This window comes from Anopheles arabiensis, chromosome X (genome assembly GCF_016920715.1).
Source record: "Anopheles arabiensis isolate DONGOLA chromosome X, AaraD3, whole genome shotgun sequence".
NCBI classification, from domain to species: domain Eukaryota; kingdom Metazoa; phylum Arthropoda; class Insecta; order Diptera; family Culicidae; genus Anopheles; species Anopheles arabiensis.
This window is the reverse complement of record NC_053519.1, coordinates 2,372,547-2,392,162: the sequence shown is the minus strand read 5'-3', so window position 1 is coordinate 2,392,162 and position 19,616 is coordinate 2,372,547. Positions and strand designations below refer to the sequence as shown.

Here is a 19,616-nt window from a genome sequence, read left to right as displayed (position 1 = left end):
AAGCAACCTGACCGCCCGGATCGCAGCTGTGTACTTGGAGGTTATCTCATCCGAGTCTAGTCACGCAATGAGTGAGCAGCTAATCGGGGTTGCGGGCAGAAAGTTTCAGCGTTACCGTTCGGCAAATCATCAAATCATAATTTAGCTCCAGCTGCCACCAGTATCTTCCCGAAATTGGCATCCATTTTCATTTGGCTCTCTCGGTCCCAAAAGAAGTGGAGCTTTCGCCCGACCCCGAGAGGTCAAACTGCACGTACGGGAGAGTGGTTGATTTTGGAAAAAGAGCCTTTTGAAGCGACTCGACCGGGCAGCAGATAGAAAAGCTAAGGCGGTAGTAAATGCATCACCACTACTTACAAACACATTCACATACCCAAATACAATCACACACATGTTCACATACGACCAGTCCCACCGTAAGCCCAAACAAACATTCATTCGGTAGTGTCTGAAAGCTGTCACCTTAATTTAATTTATTGCCATTAAATGCTCAACCGCGTGGCTTACGGCTGCCATTTGCTCTGATCTGCGGCTGCCACTGTTTTCTTACACCCTGGGCCCTTTTCCGGGGTGTTAGCTCAGTTCCGGCCCTACCGTCTTCGTGAGCACCGGTGTTGCGGTGTCCGGCGGGAACGTCTTTGCCCGCCCGTCAGGTCAGAGAGGAATTGGTTAGTTTTTACAAATTTATTAGTTTATCACCACGAATAGTGTGATCTGGCGAGCGCTCCCGTCGGAGTACGTCGAACATCTAGGGGTGTTGTACTGTCACCGTGCGCACAGCCGGAAAGTAAACAAAATCGAGCACCGACAGCAGTTACACGCCGGAGAGGAACCGTAAACCTCACATAAATTCATTTCACCTCACCAGTGACGACCAAGACCTGCGGCCCTTGCAGCTTGAGGTTGAGGTTTTTATTCTAACGCTGCTGCCAACGGGCCCGGGGCAGTACTCCCACGCCCGTTTAGTAGGCCGTGGGTTTGGTGAAATCCACACTAGATTTGCGGTTAATTGACATTTACGTACGCGACCGGCACGGAAAGCTTCGACTGCCGATTGCCCGGGTTTCGGTCACGGATGGCAGCCGCTAAGCGTACCCGAACGGTATGTTTTCGTTTGTGTGACGCTGCATATGGTTCGTTAGTGTGACGAGATAAGTGCAATACGTTACCGCACAAGCGCACGGTCGGACGATCTTGCCTACAACGCCCGTGCTTCTTCTGAGAACTCGTTGCTGTTTCAGAGAAGTGTTTATCTTTAAGCTTGTTGTACCCAAGTTCAACTGAAAAGGGCCGCAAATGTAGGTGTTATCAAGCGGCTGTAACAAAAAAAAAAAATTGGAAACAAATTTCATCGGAAATCGCATCTGCAAATGAAAAACAAATCATTGCATTATTTAGTATGTACTCACATTATAAACTTTCCACAAATATTTAAAATCCTTCTTTCATTCGGGCTAGTGTCCGGTACAGTCAAAAAGTACCTAAAATGTATTTAGCTTCACGCATTAGCAATAGTACAGGAGTGTAACCAGTACACTATGGGATAGCGCAAAAACAAACAAGCTTACATTTCTGAGAATGCCACATATTCCATTAATTCTTACACTTACCTTATTATTATTATTATTTTTTTGTAAAAGTAGAGAAACAATCGAAATTGTCTCGATGTGTATATTTTCGCACGGTTCTGACATGTAGTTCTTAAAATGTGATCAACAGAAGGTCTGACGCGACGCCCAAAACATTTGAAGTTAATGTGAATATTTGGTATTCTTCAGGGAATTTGATTTCCTGTTAAGGAGGAGGGACCTCTGGTAAGTCTGGTAACTAGTTCTTTGCATCTAATTCTTCTCAGGCATTTTCCAGAGCTTCAGAAAACAGTTGAAACCCGTATAACGAGTTTAATAAGTTCTAGTGACTCATTCGTTATGCGGGATCATCATTTTCAATATAATCTGTAAGAAAAGTTGAATAATTGGTTCCAGAACCGCAAATGTCCTGGTTTAAATGCACATTTGCATCTAAAAAACTGAGAAATGCCTTCTTAATACTAACAATTTGTGGTTTGCTATTTCTTTCCGATATTTTCTATTACTGCTGTAGAGCCACCGCTTCGCCAGGATAATACTTTCAGACATAAGAGGAAACAATTCCAAATCACTACTTGTATTGCTGCACTACCAACCTAAATGGTCGTTATTTGAAAAAATCGTACCTTGTACGGAGTACTTGTTATGAGGGGTTTCACTGTATTTGTTTGTAGCGCCAGTTGTATCCTTTCTTGCATCGAGAATCGGCCACAAACTCTCGATGGGGATAAGATTACAATTGTTTTCTGGAATCAGTTTTCAGGATGCTAATACAGCTATCAATCATCAGGTATACCTTCAACTGCGGTCATTTTAAAGCACAGTGCTCATAGGTCCATGACAAGATCTTCGTTTCGTGAAGTGGTATCTTATGGGCATCTTTTATCAGAATGCACTCATGATTTGTTTGAAAAATTAACTATCTAATATTACTATATAACACCTTCCATGACACATAAAATTGCCCTACAACGACGGCTAAAACATACGTGCGGTGGAAATGCTGCATCGGCTTGAAACCCACAGACGTAATGCATTGCACCACCGTAACGCTAAGAGTTGTACCTTACTGTTACCCATTTTTTTGTATTTGTATGGCCTGTTATGAATGTTAATATTGTGTTACTAACCTTTTAAAAGCCTGCATCGATTGTAAATTTGTGAGAACTTGCATTATGAACACCTTTCAGTTTTTTTTCCGTAAATGTCCGGCCCTTGTTCCAGCGTACCCAGCTTCGATATGCCGTCTGTGTTTGCGCCAGCGTGTTTGCGACGGCATAAAGCATTCTAATAACATTTTGATTTATGCAGTGTGACTGGTCAAAATCAAACATCCCGTGCTGCCGCTCGGTCGGAAATGGGCAGTGGACACATGCAACGTTGTGTGGGGCATGCAACAGCAAGGTGAGGAAAAGGTGCAGCAAAGGTTCTCGAACCAAAACCGTACCAAACCCCTGATGCAATAGATCTTTTCGAACCCGGTCGGGTGCATGTTTTAGCACCACCGTTGCTTGGGATGGTCAGTGGCGAGCACGAACGTGCGGGGTAATATTACGAAAATAGAGTAATAATTCACCGTACGCAAAGCTCCAAGGTGCGGGTTTTGCTTGATCGTAGTTGGTGCGTTGGAAGAGTTGCTGGAAGAGCATTTGTCAGCACACTGTACATCGGAAGATATGAAACAGAAACGGTTCATATTGTGCGGCACTACGTAAGAAAACCATAGCACCGGTATGTCAATAACGCAGCACAAATGTTGCCCACAGAGTACGATTGATTGTGAAGAACGTTTATCGGTGAAGATGATATGAAACATGCCCCAAAACGGGCTGGAGCTGGATCCAAGGTGAACGAGATACGCCGAGAGTAGTTAGAACGATGTTAGCTTTTATTCAGAAGCATTGGACGTGCGGTGCCGTAAATTGATAACAGTTGATAGGGGTAACGTAAGGCTTATAGACGAATAGCGTTTAAAGTAGGTCTGCTTTTTGAGCTGCAGCTTGCGTCGTGCGTCTTGGAAGAACTGGTACAACGATGCTGTTTGTTTTGTCTTTTTTGTCTTTGTTTTGTCGAGGACGCAAACATCGCATGATCCAATATCTGAAAGAAAGAATAGAAAGAATGCACTGTAAACGTCTTGTAAACAAACTCTGTGAGCGGTTTTAAGAATACGCTAACACACATATACACACACACAAAACTTCAACAAAAACACTCGTGGTCGTACCAGCGCCAGCACCGATCAGAACTGTACCACCTTTCGGCAGTAGCCCCATATGTCCTCTTTATGGTGTTTGGGACACTTGGGGGTGTTGGGCGAGGATAACACATGCGCTAACCGCTTGTCCTCGTCGGTAACGCGGTAGATAACGCGCATCGCCTCCACACTCGGCACCTGCTCGCTGCACAGCAGCACCAGGGCAAGCAGAGCAGCACCGGCGAACAGTACACTTTTCGCTTGCATCGTACCAATGGTTGTGTTGTGGTGCTTGCCGTCTAGTGCCACTCTTAAATAACTGTCACACACTGTCGCTCGACTCCTACACGCTCGATCCGCTTGCTGGAAGCTATCTCAATCGGTAGCGCCAAGCTTCCCGGTAGTCACTGATGCCGCATGGTGGTTAGCTTATCAATTAGGCGGGTTAAATCGAAATTCATTTTTACCTATCAGCTGCTAATCTGCGCTGCACGGTCACCGGTTCTTAAAATTTAAGCACCTCCAGCTACGAACGATAATGCTGTATATAGATGTACGGAGGTTGGGGAAGTTGGGGCAGCTTTCCAGGAACTAGCCGTCGTTTTCCGACACCCTTGGGGAGGGAGGTGCCTCGCATCAAAACGATATAGTATTGCGACAGATACCACGACTATCCGTCACCTGGCCGTTGCCGCAGCTGCTGCCGACCAGATTAGGCGACCGGAGTATGTTGGCATTGTTGACGTCGGCGGCGGAGGCACTGCCCGTGGAGCTCTCCGGGCGACGGAAGATCACTCTGACCGCGCTGGTTGATGGTGGCAGCAGTAGGAGCAGCAGCAGTAGCACCGAAAGCTGCACTCCCAATCGTGTTCCCGGTGCACTCATTCTTGAAGGTGTTGTGAGGTTTGCCGGACTCCTAGTTGCTGGTTGGTTTTGTGCAGCGCTGCCCGACTCTTTGACAGCGTTGGTAGTGAAACGTTGTCTTGTGAGTAGAGCCGGACGAAATCCCAAGCCTGTGTGACGCACGCATACACACTGTCAGGTATTGCAGTGAATGAGAATGGTGTTTGTGTGTGTGTGTAAGTGTGTTTGTATATGTGTGTAGGTGTGTTTGTAAGTGTGAGGAGTTAACCCATCACTCGACGGCACCGGGAGTGCCGATCGAGCTGATAACCGGGCTGGCAGAGCTTGGGCGAGTCGAAAATGTTCGACTTGTTGACAGTCTTAGTGTCGTTCTGGTCACGTTCCGGCTTGTAGAAGATAACCCGGCGCGGCGACCGTGGCGTTGACTGGATGGCCGCGCGGTCGGCCCCGGTAGACTGTACCGGCACGCTGCTTATCAGCACCACCACGACCAGCAGAAGCACCAGCGCCGCACTGTACCGCACCATGGCCGCAAAAGCGAACAGTGCGCAAATGGTAAACCAAAAACAGAGAGAAACAGGACAGAGAGAACAAATGTAATCTAAGGCACTAGAAACCGCGGATGCGCGAGAGAGATTCCTCGGCGGCAAGAGGCACGGGTACAGACTGACTGACCCAGCTGGAGCGCGGACACTTTCGCAACGGGCCCACCACAGGCCCATCGGAAGTACGCACCGTCACACACCGGGTGTTTTGTTTGCATACAGCTAACCTCAGCGATAAGATAAGAAACGATGCTCTCGAATAGAACTTCCCCAAGTGTTTTTGCGCAAAAAAATAAAGCAAAAAAATCCCCTGTCCGGCACAATTTCGTCGCGAATTTACACGTACACTCTGATGGCCTTAACATGGTGGCAAATGAAGCCAGTACACTCTCTCTCTCTCTCTCTCTCTCTCTCTCTCTCTCTCTCTCATACACACACACTTTTTACCTACAAATGGTTGCTATCGATCTCTCGAGACGGGCGCACATCAACGCAGCAGCAACGCCTAGGGTAGTGTTGGGCCAACCTGATTCAGATTTATGATTCCGTGTGAATCTTTGAAATGATTCAATGAAGTTGAATGCCGGTTAGAAAGATTCTTGATTCTAGGAAGGTTCATGAATCTCGAAAAATTCATATGTGATTCACGAATCTCAAAAGATTCTTGAAGCTCAAGGAATGCATAAATCTCCAAAGATTCATAGAGCTTGAGCTTCTTCCGGGTCATCTGGCCAGCCTTGGCGTAACAACATACCTGGTTGTGCCAGCCTATACCGGCTTTCGAGACTTCTTGACAAATACCACGCATCCAGATAATTTGTTTTGCTCCGAGGAGACGGTTAATGCGAGGCTTGAACCCAGGTCAGGCATGGTCGTTAAATTGTGCGAGTTAATTACTGTATCATGGGACCGCACAAATTCAATATTTTGAAAATCATCTGAATCTCAAAAGATTAATGAATCTTTGAAAACTCATGAACCTTTCGATATTCATAAATCCTTGGAGATTCATGAATGTAACAGATTCTTGAATTCCTGGAGTTTCATAAATCTTTGAAGATTCGATTTGATATTCGATTCACTCATCGCTGAAGATTCATATGAATGAATCTTAATGAAAGATTAATGAAGCCCAACACAAGCATCGCCCACCGCTATATGATGGTGCACGCTACAATATAACATAATTGTAGAAGCACAGTTTGGTTTTAGGAAGCAGCGATCGGCGACGCAACAGTAGCAGCGCGTTCAACAGTAGTTGATGCCTCGAAAAGAAGTGGTAAAAGCCCAGTCAAGGCCCTTTTGGATATAGAGAATGCATTTGACAACGTGTGGCATTTGATGTACTTGTCCGCATGATGCAAGGTTTTTTCGTCGTACGTCGTCGAGATTGTTCGCGACTACCTCTATGGACGGATATCAGCTGTTTACATTGGGTTATGCCGATCTGACTCATGTACGAATAATGCGGGTGTACCCCAGGGGGGCATACTTGGTCCCCTGCTGTACAACTGCTGTACAGCTGATGTCCCCTGACAGTAAGGGCGGGCGCGGCTCTCGTATTATCCGCGGATGACGCAGTCATTATGAATTCTGCAAAGCACGTAATCATTTACGAGGAGATTAACAACGGAAACTGCACACTTTGGTCAGGTACCTCCGGGATTGGAAGATTGTGATCAACAATAGCAAGACTCAGGCCCAAGCCTTCCTTTGCAAGGTTTTAAAAAGATATTCAACCCGTTCATTTCAATGCCAAGGTGGATAACATAAAGATGAATGACATCGTCATCCCGTGGGCTCCTCAAGCCCGATACTTGGGAGTGATTTTTGATGGACGTCTCACATTCAAAGCACATGTTTGCTACATTTAAAAGAATACCTCAATGCTGTTTAGGAAGCTGTACAGCCTTTTGAAAACCCGTTCAGCGTTGTCGTTGGAGAATAGGATGGTTAGCTATAATTAAATTGGTCTTCCATTGATCACGCACGAATGTAATACTTGGGGCCTAGGCTTTCGAACAGCAACCTCAATGAAATTAAAAAAAAAAAAAAAAAAATTTGTCGATAATTCTCGGTCTTCCTAAGAGATTCCCTTCGTGAGAACTGCAGGTCGTACAGGTCTCCCAAAGATCAAACAATGGCCGTAACAGCCAAACTATGAGAAAAGTGTTTTGATTCGAAACGAAATAATTTGAAATCTCTTCCTCAACTTCATTAAAGAGGAAGAATCAATTTTAGGATGAGTTAGGTTTTAGTTAGTTACATTCCTTTGTACATATCTTATCTGTTGACGCGATCGTAATAAAAGGTCTGACGTTCCTTCAATTTATCCTTTTCCCAGACCGTTGTCCCTTTCCCGATGGGACGAAGGAAGAGGCGACGACCTTCTGCCAACGTTCGCTTCGGTAGAAGTATTCGAAATTGTTCTTAAGTTAAATTAAATGTGTTCTTAACAAAATAATAACGCAGCACAAATGTTGCACACAGAGTACGATACGTACGCGCCAAAAGGAGCTGGAGCGGGATCCAAGGTGAGCGAGATACGCCGAGAGTAGTTAGAACGATGGTAGCTTTTATTCAGAAGCATTGGACGTGCGGTGCCGTAAATTGATAACAGTTGATAGGGGTAACGTAAGGCTTATAGACGAATAGCGTTTAAAGTAGGTCTGCTTTTTGAGCTGCAGCTTGCGTCGTGCGTCTTGGAAGAACTGGTACAACGATGCTGTTTGTTTTGTCTTTTTTGTCTTTGTTTTGTCGAGGACGCAAACATCGCAGGATCCAATATCTGAAAGAAAGAATAGAAAGAATGCACTGTAAACCACTTGTAAACAAACTCTGTGAGCGGTTTTAAGAATACGCTAACACACATATACACACACACAAAACTTCAACAAAAACACTCGTGGTCGTACCAGCGCCAGCACCGATCAGAACTGTACCACCTTTCGGCAGTAGCCCCATATGTCCTCTTTATGGTGTTTGGGACACTTAGAGGTTATTGGGCGACGTATTGTGTACCGCCGTTGACAGTAAATCCGCCTCCTTGATGACGATGGTGCCCGCTGCCGGCTTGCCGCCATATTTGGTCGCCGTGATCGATGGCCGAAACAGGTAGTTGTAGTTCGGGTTCTGGTTCTCGTACACCGGCGTCCGGAAGGTGGTGTGCTCGGAGCGCTGTGTTGTCGTCGTCGTCGTCGTCGTTGCCGCAGTGGTCCTCCTCGTCGTCGTCGTCGTTGACGTACTGGCCTGTAGCTGGAGCAGCAGCTGCCGGGCAAGGAAGCGATTCACCAGCGCGTTGTCCACGCCGTACCGTGAAGGTTGCGCCTCGGTGCGGAACACCTCCAGCACCTCCTCCACGTGCAGCTCGGCCGGCTGGGAGGGTTCGCGCGTGCGCAGATACTTCCGGTAGATGCCGGGCTGGACGGGTGGTGTGTCGAGTGCCGACACGCAGGCAAGCGCTGCCACTAGCAGGGTGAGCTGCGGGCCAAACCGCTCCATCCCGGTGCTGATAGTGGACTGGCAAAGCGGATGCGGCCGCTGTGCCGCTTCCCAAAGCTCAACCCGAATGGGCAGCAATGGGCAGCAGTGACAAACACATTTTGCGATTAGTGCACCAAGCTATGACCTATGACCAAAGGCAGATAGAAGGCAAACAGATCCAACCACAGCAAACAGAAGCCGCTGTGGGGCATGTATTTCGGATGCCTAACTTTAGGCGCTGCTTCGGGGGGGGGGATCTCGCTCACCGAATGCGATGTAATCAAGAACAAAACTTTATTTATATTACAAAAGCTTGAGAGCTTTGTCAACGTGCAATTGGTCGAGCATCCAGTCCACAATCATCATCAGAATCCGGTAGCAGATTTCGCAGTGGTGGTCGTTACCTCCGCCTCCTTCGAGTCGCTGCTAAACTTGTCCCGCAGGTAGTCGCGCACGTTCGTCGCGTACTCCTTCGCCTTGACCGAGCCCTTCTTGACGCCGTCCTTTACCTTGACGACGCCCTCCTGCACGCCCTCCTTCACCCTGGTGGACAGGTCGCCGAAGAAGCCCTTCACGCGATCGATCGTGCCCGGCTGCTCCTCGCTCGAGTCCAGCTCGGCCAGATCGAGATGGGAGCGTTGCTCCGGCACCGACTTGGACGCAACCATTGCAGCCGCGACCACCAGCAGCACACCGACGGACAGTAGCACCTTCGAACCCATGCTTTTCACGTGCCCAGCGTTTACACCCGACAGCCAGACCAACACTACACTCTACACCAGCGACGATTCACCGGCAGACTGATGGCTGGCAGTAGCGCGGCAACGTTACAAACCCCCGGTACGAAAGAACCTTGGACCTTGGGCAGATTTCTCCCGGCAAACACAAACACAAAAACCACACCAAGCAAAACGGAAACACGCCGACGTGACGCTCGGATAGCTAAGACCTTTCCGATTTCCCGAGGACAGAGAGTGTACGACGGAGCGCGCGATCGAGCGCTAATTAAACACGCGAGAGCGAACGCTGGCTGGCCGGTCGCGCGGCTGAATGCGGTGTTTCTGCCCGTCTGCCCCGAGTGCCAGTTGGAAGTGGCACGATCCACCCGTACCGGCCCCGGAGTGGGGGTGGACCGTACAACCGCGTCTTTACTGCGCAGCTTCCGACCCGGGAGGTAGTTGATTTAATAAATCAACATTGATTAGATGAGCGAGTGAGCGTGTGCGAGGCGTCCGAAGGATGCATGGCGCGAAGGTGAAGGCGGCGGAAGCAGATCATCCAGCCAAGCTAATGACGTCGCCGTCGGCACTCAGCGGCACACAATCCCTTCATACACCCCCCTCCGGCAGCCATGCGTCAGCCAGGGTCATTACCAAGCGACAATCCGGCGGGCGTCATATCCGCAGCACATTGCTGTACCGTCGCAGTCGTTAAAATGGGAGTTAAATTGCCTGCTAATTAACAAGCTGCGAAACAAAACGAAGTAACTGGACAGGCAGGGAATGATGTCACCTCATTTAACAGCAGTTAACCGGTTTTGAATGATCTGTACCGATCAACAGTGCCGATTGGGAACGCGATCAAGTGTGCCGTACTGCAAAGCTCACTACGCAGCGAGCTACAGTAACGAGCAATAATTCCGCATTCTGTCAGCATTGACAGCTGTCAGCAAACAACAAATACAGCAACACAAAAACACGGAAATAATTGGCCGCTTTTGTTAGCCTAGCAATGAGTAACCTCTAATTCAGTGTTGTCAAACTCATTGGACTCCGCGGGCCAAAATGCTACTCAAAATAGTAATACTCAAATAATTTGTTATATGCTACAAAAATCCGATCGTTAGCAGTTCTTTACATTTCATTTTGTGATAGCAGTTACCTTACAATAGTTAAAATTTTGATGTAAAAAAAAACTGTAGAAGCATATTTTCAATTGGCCATAGGCCTCTACTATTTCCAACCTTAAGTCCAACATTTCCAATATTTTCCGCAAGATTTAGTATGGCAAAAATAATGGCAAAAACTGGTTTATCGAATACCGAACTTGATGTTGATATTGGTGTTATTTTGATTATCAATATTTTTGAGCGGGTATTGGTTGTGAACAGCATTTACGTACGTTAGAAACTGTGAACTCTTACTTTTGATACATTCCAAGGTTCATAAATTACTACAAATCGGTTCTTCCCGCCAAATCTTCAGAATCTTGACTTGACAGTCAAGGAGAGCAAAGTGTCATACAAATCCTTAGCAGCTGGTACTCTCCTTAGGCCAATTTCCATAGAAATCCTCCTTCATTATGGCGACCAAATCATAGTCATAAGCTCAGCTTTAGTTTATCTTAGTTCCATTTATTTTTCTAATAGAAATTGCTCTTTCAAGATCACCAAGTACCTTGATTGATTCAAAAAGAGTAAGGTTCTAAACCGGCATACAGGTGGGTACGATACTTGCGGAAATTTACGATATTTTATGCATTTAAAGCCTAAATTCGAGTTGTTGCTATCATCAAACATTTGTTACTAACAAATTTATTCATCCGAAAGGGTATAACATAATTTTGACTGTTTTTTTTTTACCAATTTTGTAAACTTTTTCTGGATCTGAATGCTCATTTTCATCAAAATAAACATTTTTTTTTATTTTTCCTTTATAACTCGAACAGTTGTTGAATTTCTTATCTAATTTGGTGCATACACCCGAGGTATAGAAACAAGGTAGGAAAACAACACCTACAAGGTTTTATGACTATGTATGGTCTGACAATCAAAATTTGATCATTCGATCGCGGGCCCCCAGTTTGACATCTCTGATCTAATTGATCGCGGGAAACTGTTCGCACTTGCTTACCTTTTTTATGTTCTGCGTTCATGCTCTCTCATTCTCTCTCTCACACATATCTCTCTCTCTCCCTCTCTTTCGCTCTCCCTATCCTTACTCTATTATATCTTTCAACGGGCACAAGGCACAGATGATCCACACCAATTGTTCCGTTTGCTAATCAAATGAAATTTATTTCCTTTCCCTTTTTATGTGTTCTTCTGGCGTGCACCGTCGGCACTGCTGCTACTCGGTAAGTCTCCAACACCTCCAGCACACAGAAAAGAAGAAGAAGAATAAAAAAAAAACCACCCAAGCACCGTGTCACTAGACGGGAGGGTGGGGATTTATGCTGGGTTTTTTTTTTTCTTTTCCTTTTTTTTTGTTCTTTTTCTTCAGCGTCTTGCGTTAGCTCAGTCACCGTGCACAGTGTATGTGTGTGTGTGTGTGTGCCGTGTGGCAAGCAAACGCGCGTCGGCCGCGTATTAGCGGTAATAGAATTAAATTAAAAAATCACACTTCCTAACGAAATGGCGCTCTAGGTAAGAGGGGGTGGGGGAGGGGAGGTGGAAAGAGAGTGAGTGAGAAAGAGAGACCGAGTGGGAGGGTTCGTGTGGGATAGAGAAGGAAGGGTGGGAATCACACAAACCCCCTCCCCAATCCCCAATACAAGGGCATCCGTGAATGCAAATCATCACTCCCCAACGGACAGTTTCGAGACGTCGACGTGATGGGACCATCGTAGGAAGAGGAGGATTGAATGGAGGAGCGCCCCCCCACCCCCCCCTTGCACCGCGTTTGCTCAGAACACATTTCGACACTTCCCGTTGACCACCTCCTGCCCGCTTTTGCACGCGAGCGGCCCGGCTATGATGAACCGGTTGTCGACGGCGACGGTCGTCGTGACCGGGGACTCGGTGACGTCCCGCTCGTCCTCGCTGCCGTCGAGCGGCTTGACCGCGGTGTAGTCCTTGTCGTTGAAGAAGATCCGCTCGTCGTCCTCGTCGTCGTTCGGCACGATGCGGGCCGGTTCGTTCGACACGCCGATGGCGGCGGCGTCCGATAGGCCGGCGGCACCGCCACTGATTGCTGGCCGCACGGTTGATGGGGCGACCGGGGCGGTGAGGGCCGACGCGGTCGAGGTGGTTGAGGTGACATTGCTGGCGGCGTCGTCGGCCGGCGCGGTCGGGGTGGACGGGTCGGGCCCGGCGCCACCGCCGGTCAGCTTGCTGCGCACGTAGTCGTACCCCTGCATCACGCCGTCCTTTACCGAGCTGGCGGCGCTCTCCAGGCTCTCCTTCATCTTGGCCGTGCCCTGCTTGAAGGCGGAGGTGAAGTCGTCGAGAAAGCGGGACATCTTGCTCGTTTCGGTGGTGCCGCTCGCCACCTCGGTCACCCTGGTCGGGAGGAGCGACTCCAGCCCGGCCGAACCATCGGTGGCCGTCGGCACGGGCAGCGGGTTGTGTGCCGTCACCGTGTCGATCGGTGTGCCGTGGGTCGGGTTCGAGCAGACCAGCAGTGCTGCTGCTGCTGCTACACACAGCCACAGCAGTTGCGTTGCCATTGCCGCGAAAAATGGAACAAATCCACCGAGGAAGCTCTGCAGAATGAATCTCCGCCTTCAAATCGTTTTGCACAGTAGGTCACGGCGGTAACAACAAACACCAAAACAAAAACAAAGCGGCTACGTCACCGGCTGCTTAGGCACAAAACTTTCTAAACTCGAACAGACTTTCAAACACACACACACATCCACACACACCACCGCACATACAGCTAGAAACGCAGCAGAATGGCTCAACCAGCTGCTCGCAGCACCGGAACACGAATGACTGCCCACCAGCGGCGAGCGGAATCCCGAAGGCCCGAATTCACTTCAGAAGATGACTCGGCGTGGCAGCCGCCGCCGCACTTCCAGCCGTCCCGACCCGTGTCCATCGGGCGGGCGTAGGCGATGATCGTGTAGTGTGCCCGCGTACGCATACATACGCGACCGCGGCAAAGCCCACGACCGAAGCGCACTCACGTCAGCAAATCCCAGCACCTGCAGCCGACGGCCGGGCCTGGGATGCAAATTCGCCCCGCAGTGGATATGCGGATAGAACCTGTTGCCACCGCAGGGTCCGTGTGCGTCTGTGTTGGTGCTGGTAGGGGCGGGTGCACACGTCAATTGTTGTTTGACGTCCGATCTCGACGCCCAGATTGCCGATGGGAAACCGAGCTCGAGCGCACGAGCGTAGCGTGCAAACCGGAAGGCTGTCGTGGCTAGCCGTCGCGGAAGAGGAACCGACGGACGGGGGTGGAGAGAAAGAGAAAGAGGAAGAAGAAACAAAACGGTCGGGTGAGGTGGCAACTGGCAGAGGTAAGAAAACGGGAGACACACATAACGGTACACGAGAGGCCAGCGAATTTCGGAAGGGCTGCCATTCGGGGGCGAACCGGTTTGGCCGGCGATCTTGAAGAACATTTTGCGATATACTCATCGCAGCACACTAAGAGGCATCGAATTTCCATTTCCGACTCCTCCAACGTTTGGTGGAGACCTTAGATGCAGCGACAAAACAACGCGCTCACTCTAACGCCCTGTTTGTCGAAGAAATTATACCCCGCGCCCGCAACACTTTCGATTCTAGCCCACTTACTGACGAGCCAAGGCTGCCCGGCCTCTGCCCTTCCGCTTCCCATGCCCATGCCCAATGAAATTGATTCACAAAAGAAAACGCAAAGGCTATTGGCCGCCGAGGTTTGCACTGCTCACGTATTAAGGAAGTTGGCCCGAGACAGGCACTTTATTGGAACGGTTGTGGCTTGCCCGGTGGCGTTGATTGGGGCGTTGTAGTAAACACTGTACCGCGCCAGTTCGTTGACGTTGGTTGGTCGGGTGACGGAATTTGATTGCAGCGGGATCGTGATCGGTTTGGAGCGGGTGGAGAGAACTCCCCACCTTCGGGAGGGAACGCAACAGGACGCTGGCTAGGGGGACCCATTATCCAACGAGACCCTTGACGCCCGCCGCCAGCGGCAAACCCTTCTGGGCTGCATTGGCTACCCGTCGGCCTGCGCCTTCCTGCAATGTGAGATGTATAATGCATTAGTCATCGGTGCGATGATGCAGACGGCAAATCGCCAACACTGTCACAGAGCCCTTGTTATACACACCACTTTCTTCAGGAACTTCTTGAACCGACGACCCTCGGTTTGGCCCAGGAACGCAGCCATTAGGACCAGCGCGACGAGAAAGATCAGCTTGAAGTTCATGATGCTGCTGTTGGGACTTTCGGTTGGTTTTACACTCACAACGCAGATGCCGGAACAATTAGTGAATCGCTCTCAGCCAAGCGGGCGCATTTTATAGTCAAAATGGAAATGCATTTGTTGACCGTGTAGTATAGTTTAATTGAGGTAGATGCAGCAGCGACAACATGGTTCTGGTGTTGTTTAATTTTGATAACTTCTAACACGAAAAGGTACGGGCTCAAGTGGCGATGGTTTGTTAGTTCCGATAACATTTGCTTCCGTCGTCGTTATCTTACTTCGGTCAGATGTTTGTCCAAATCTTGTGTCGCTCATTGACAGTTCACTCACTGCACAAGAATGATAAAATCGCGGAGATTAAAAAAAATGATACTATAAGGTAGAGAAAATGAAGGATAATAATCTGTAACTTTTACAATATTTTAAACTATTTCCTGTGAAGGTTGCTACAGGGTTGCCCAAGTCACTTTCGAATGTGCACATAATCTCTCATTATGACTATAACGTACAATATTTTCGCTCTAAAATAGTAATTTTGATTTTCGTAGTCATAGATTGATTTTTTAAATAAAACAAATAATATACAAACATTTAACAGCATTTGTGCTTCATTAAAAACGTGCTGGCCTCTGTGTAGCCAAGATGTTTGAAATCTCTAACCTTTTTGCTCAGAGAAACACTTCAGGAGATTAAATATTTACGAGCGTGTAACCATGTTTTATCTAAATATCATGATTTTTAAAATTCAAACATTTCAACCAAAATATGCTATTTCCCTATGTTGGAACAACTGAACGTCGTTGTACTAATTATCGCCCTATGCCATGGATTATTTGTTTACAACTGTCATTTTGATCGTAGTGCAAAGTTTACGAGGGGACAAATTGGGGTTCTCGTTGTTATTTCAGTTCATCAGAATCAGTTTCATCAAAATAACAAACAAAAAGGAAGATTTTAACGGCTTTCATACGAAAATAGCTTCACCTGAGCACCACTCATATTGCCAAGCGCACAATTACTTCCCTGACCGCTCATAATTGAACAAGTCTCGATCAGAATGTGAACCGTTCTCCAACACATTGGGCTAATGGCTACGATTCTCCAGTGAAACCGGCTTCACAACACATACCAATTGCGATTTGGTGTAGATTGCACGATCTTGATTTGCGCTTTGGTGTAAATATGCACGATTTTTTTGCCTTCAGCGGCAGTAGGAACACTTAAGGTGAATGGCTAGGAACATTTTAGTCATAATGGGAACCCTAAGATGCAATTGTGAGTTGGAGTTTTCTATAATTTCAACTACCGGGCCTTCAATTGTATCTTTATTTGAAAGTTTCTAGCATGTTTGTATCATCGTATGCGTCAACCAAAATTGCCTTAGCTATTTTGGCATACTTACTGCAGGCCTTCTATTAAACAAGTCGTTGGTGCTTGGTTATAATTAACTACATTGATTAACGTGATTGTTAGCAGCAACTTTATAACTAATAATGATGTCTATACCATCGAGAAAAAGACCCAGTATTGTAAAGACGTAAAATATATAGTAGGTAATAAAATTACTTACAAGGTCTGACTTGCCTGCACTTATCCTACAAGACTACGTAAGTCTTTACACCATGTACAACGAAGATTAGTTAATTTTGCAACCATTTTAATTTATTGCAGTTAATTATAAGCCCTAAAGCTAAACCTTTTTGACACCAAACAATACAAATAATCGGTAAATGTTGCGTCGTATTGTTTATTATTCTGACACGTGCCCAGTTACAACCAGTTGATGATCAAACGAAAACTGAACTCCGAAGGCATAACACTCAAAACACGTGGGGTTAAGAGGCCAGCACCATCATCCACGGTACAAAACGAGTATCGAGCGATTGCACCATTGTGGTTTGAGAGTGCTTTGGGTAGCATAAATACATGTACATGTTTTAGTGTGTGGTATCTTCATTAAGTATCAGATATTTGTTGTGCAAAACCCAAAATAAATACCACTGGACGCTGAAAACCGTGTGCTGGGTGTTTATTCGAGCATTTGGATGGCACTGTTGTGGCATATGCTTGACATTTTTCGGGACAGTCGGTCGGTTTGTAGCTTCCTAAATTGAGACAATTGCTTTGCTCCAGATAGCCGTCAAGGCTGCTGTGAAACGGGGTCGGATGGATCGGATCGGATGCGCGTGACGAAATCAATCGCTCGACCGGATGATACTGTAATGCGCTAGATGAGAGCCGTGGTCGTGATATTACCCCATTAGAGTCAAGGTAAGGTACTGATAGCAGTTGCAGTTAGATAAGAAGTGAAATTTATTTGCCGAACTAGTCAAGATCTGTTTACTACATGCTATAATTTTATCACTTTTCCCCCCCTTGCCCACAGATCTGTTAAAGCTGTTTCATCTCTCCCTCTCTCTCTCTCTCTGCCATGTCATCTTAGCAGAGCCGTTGTCTTAAGCACGAATAGAACCATCCTCCTGCTGACGCTCTAACCGAGCGCCTTAACGCCTGCCACCACCGGCAGGGCCTTCTCTGCTGCCTTGAACACTCGCTTGCCGGCTCCCTCCTGTGGACAATGAAGTTGTAACAAACATCAGTTACGGTGAGCCTTGTCGTAGAAGCTCCTCCGCACGGTGCAACCCGTTTTCGTACTTACAATTTTCTTTCCCAGCTTCTTCAGCCGTCCCGCTTCCGTCTGGCTGCAGAGCAGCAGCACTGCCAGCACGACAAAGATGAAGATCTTGGAGAAGTTCATTGTTGCTTGGTTGTTTGGTAGTTGGTTGGTCTCTGGGTTGATAAGATGTTTGCTGCAGGAACGCTTTGAACCGACTGTTGATACCTTTGCATCGATTAGCTCCGTTTTATATACCAAAAAGCGTTACCCCGGAATTCCTGGGGATCCCCGCACAATCGATCGAAGGAATAATACGGGCGCATTCATTGAATGTTTTTTTCTTTCTTTCTTTCGACCGTTTCCGACCTCAAAAAGTCCCCTTTTCCGTGCACCCTTAGGGGATGAGGGGGGATTCCCACCGCACGGAAAAGGGGAATACCACAGAGTATCCTATACAAACACCGACCGTAAGGAAGTAGAAAGTGCAGCATCGTGTGTAGGAGAAAGAAAGAACTGACAATCCTTTGTGCAGGTGCGCCTACCCCTTTCCATTCTAATGTAATTTTTATCTTATCGCATTAGAACGCACATGTTAAAAACAGGGGGTAGGGGAGACACCCTTGGAAAGTTGATTGTTTTCTCGACAAATGAAGACGGCGCAGGTAAACAGCGGCTGTGTTTTACTTTCCTTGAGGAGTTCGTCGATACTGTTGCCTTCCGGTGAGCAAACAGTGGAACAACAGTGGAATAATGCACAACAAAAGTGTTGTGGCGTGTTTCGTAAGTTTATACAACGCACAAACCCTTTCGCCTATTGTAATATAACGTTCAAACTCATCCCGGAAGAGCCGCAAACAAAGCAGCATGATTAATTTACACACCAGTTATTCGCGTAGATCGGTATAATTATTGCTGTGCTTCTTATGTTCTCATTCTTGCGCAGACCCGACATTCGGGGTTCACAAGGTGGGTGATTCCCCATTCGCGAATACTCTGCAGTAGAAGTGCCTACATGCTCTCGTGTGTAGTCTTTACATCTCGTGCTCACAAGACAAATATAGACGTCGAGCCAGAGACACGCTGAGACAGCAGCAGCCGCAATTAAGCAGGAACATCGATGGAACGTTCCTCAGACACATCTGCTTATCGTGGTGCTTGCTCTGGTACCGGGAATCCCCGGGACCGATCCCGAACGTCGATGGTTCGCTTTCGTCGCTTTAAATAGCTTTCTCTGAGGCTGCAACATCAACCAGTTCAGCCTGAGATCTCTTCCCGTGTGGAGCAAATCGATTCCCGGTGCATCTGTGTCCGAAACCAAGAGCTAACAATGAACTTCACCAAGCTGTTCATCCTGGTGGCGATTGCGGTCCTGGTGGTCGTTGGCGTACAGCCAGTCGATGGTGCGCCGCGGTGGAAGTTCGGCAAGCGGTTGGTAAGAATAAAATTTCTTCTTGGGCATACATCAGAAATTGTGATTCTATCCATTTTTCTATCATTCTGATTCACAGGAGAAGCTCGGACGTAATGTGTTTCGGGCGGCTAAGAAAGCGCTGCCCGTCATTGCCGGCTACAAAGCTCTTGGATAGGATGTGATCCCGACCCGACCGCTCAACTAGTGATACAGAACGTGCAAACGTAGCGCAGTGACACCCTACTCCTAATGGTATCCATTATCAAAATGTTTCACTGATCAACCCGCAGTGGTATTAATCGTAAGACTGAAAGAGGTCACCGCCTCCGCCGGCTCGGTGGAGTGATATTGGCAAACAGCTGCATCGACAATGTCCACGTTTTACTGTGTGTGTGTGTGTATGTTTGTTTGGTCTACTGATTTACAGTATTTTTTTATATATATCTGAGGGATAATAAATAGAGCATAATAACGTACTGAACCACCTGCGCGTTAGTCGGCGCGATCGCAAGATCCACCGCCTCTGCTGGAAAATGCCAAAAACCTTCAAGTTCATCGGCGCCACACAGCGCGTTTCGCTATCGCAAATTAGTGCCTTTCAATGTCATGCGGCGTGTGAGTGCAAGCAGCATTTTCGCTGGAATAGAAAAGTGAACGCGCTGAGAGATAGCGCTTGAAGATGACTCAACCGCCGTGACGATTGAATGATGCTCCACACTCTACACACAACCGCCATTGCCATTGGTCCACCTAACCTTGACGCGCAGGGTGGAGTCGACCGGTCAACCGATTTCGACAGACGCTACTTTTGTAGCTCGTCTTCTCGCCTCTTG

General features: G+C 47.6%; 5 protein-coding genes across 8 annotated transcripts; 1 reads left to right on the top strand and 4 right to left on the bottom strand.

Annotated features, from left to right (window-relative positions):
• Window positions 1–3,456: 3,456 nt before the first annotated feature.
• Window positions 3,457–8,822, bottom strand: LOC120905733. Of its 4 annotated transcripts, none has more exons than XM_040316770.1 (3): window positions 8,066–8,822; window positions 7,700–7,983; window positions 3,457–3,689 (listed from the first exon to the last, which is right to left on the bottom strand). In XM_040316770.1, exon 1 carries the CDS (start codon window positions 8,694–8,696, stop codon window positions 8,187–8,189), a length of 510 nt encoding a protein of 169 aa, XP_040172704.1. In that variant the 5' UTR covers window positions 8,697–8,822; the 3' UTR covers window positions 3,457–3,689; window positions 7,700–7,983; window positions 8,066–8,186. The 4 variants fall into 4 exon arrangements, 3 of the variants coding, with proteins under 3 accessions (XP_040172704.1, XP_040172705.1, XP_040172703.1); XM_040316771.1 differs by having other exon boundaries at window positions 8,076–8,822; XM_040316769.1 differs by having other exon boundaries at window positions 8,111–8,822.
• A 2,188-nt stretch (window positions 8,823–11,010) lies between these two features.
• LOC120905732 lies at window positions 11,011–13,306 on the bottom strand. Its single transcript, XM_040316768.1, has one exon. It carries the CDS (start codon window positions 13,062–13,064, stop codon window positions 12,303–12,305), a length of 762 nt encoding a protein of 253 aa, XP_040172702.1. The 5' UTR covers window positions 13,065–13,306; the 3' UTR covers window positions 11,011–12,302.
• A 923-nt stretch (window positions 13,307–14,229) lies between these two features.
• Window positions 14,230–14,830, bottom strand: LOC120905735 (cecropin-C). The gene is made up of 2 exons (XM_040316772.1): window positions 14,660–14,830; window positions 14,230–14,567 (listed from the first exon to the last, which is right to left on the bottom strand). Exons 1-2 carry the CDS (start codon window positions 14,756–14,758, stop codon window positions 14,487–14,489), a joined length of 180 nt encoding a protein of 59 aa, XP_040172706.1. The 5' UTR covers window positions 14,759–14,830; the 3' UTR covers window positions 14,230–14,486.
• A 2,214-nt stretch (window positions 14,831–17,044) lies between these two features.
• Window positions 17,045–17,605, bottom strand: LOC120906132 (cecropin-A). The gene is made up of 2 exons (XM_040317597.1): window positions 17,415–17,605; window positions 17,045–17,324 (listed from the first exon to the last, which is right to left on the bottom strand). Exons 1-2 carry the CDS (start codon window positions 17,511–17,513, stop codon window positions 17,247–17,249), a joined length of 177 nt encoding a protein of 58 aa, XP_040173531.1. The 5' UTR covers window positions 17,514–17,605; the 3' UTR covers window positions 17,045–17,246.
• A 1,001-nt stretch (window positions 17,606–18,606) lies between these two features.
• LOC120906131 (cecropin-B) lies at window positions 18,607–19,264 on the top strand. The gene is made up of 2 exons (XM_040317596.1): window positions 18,607–18,804; window positions 18,881–19,264. Exons 1-2 carry the CDS (start codon window positions 18,700–18,702, stop codon window positions 18,956–18,958), a joined length of 183 nt encoding a protein of 60 aa, XP_040173530.1. The 5' UTR covers window positions 18,607–18,699; the 3' UTR covers window positions 18,959–19,264.
• The last annotated feature ends 352 nt before the right edge of the window (window positions 19,265–19,616 follow it).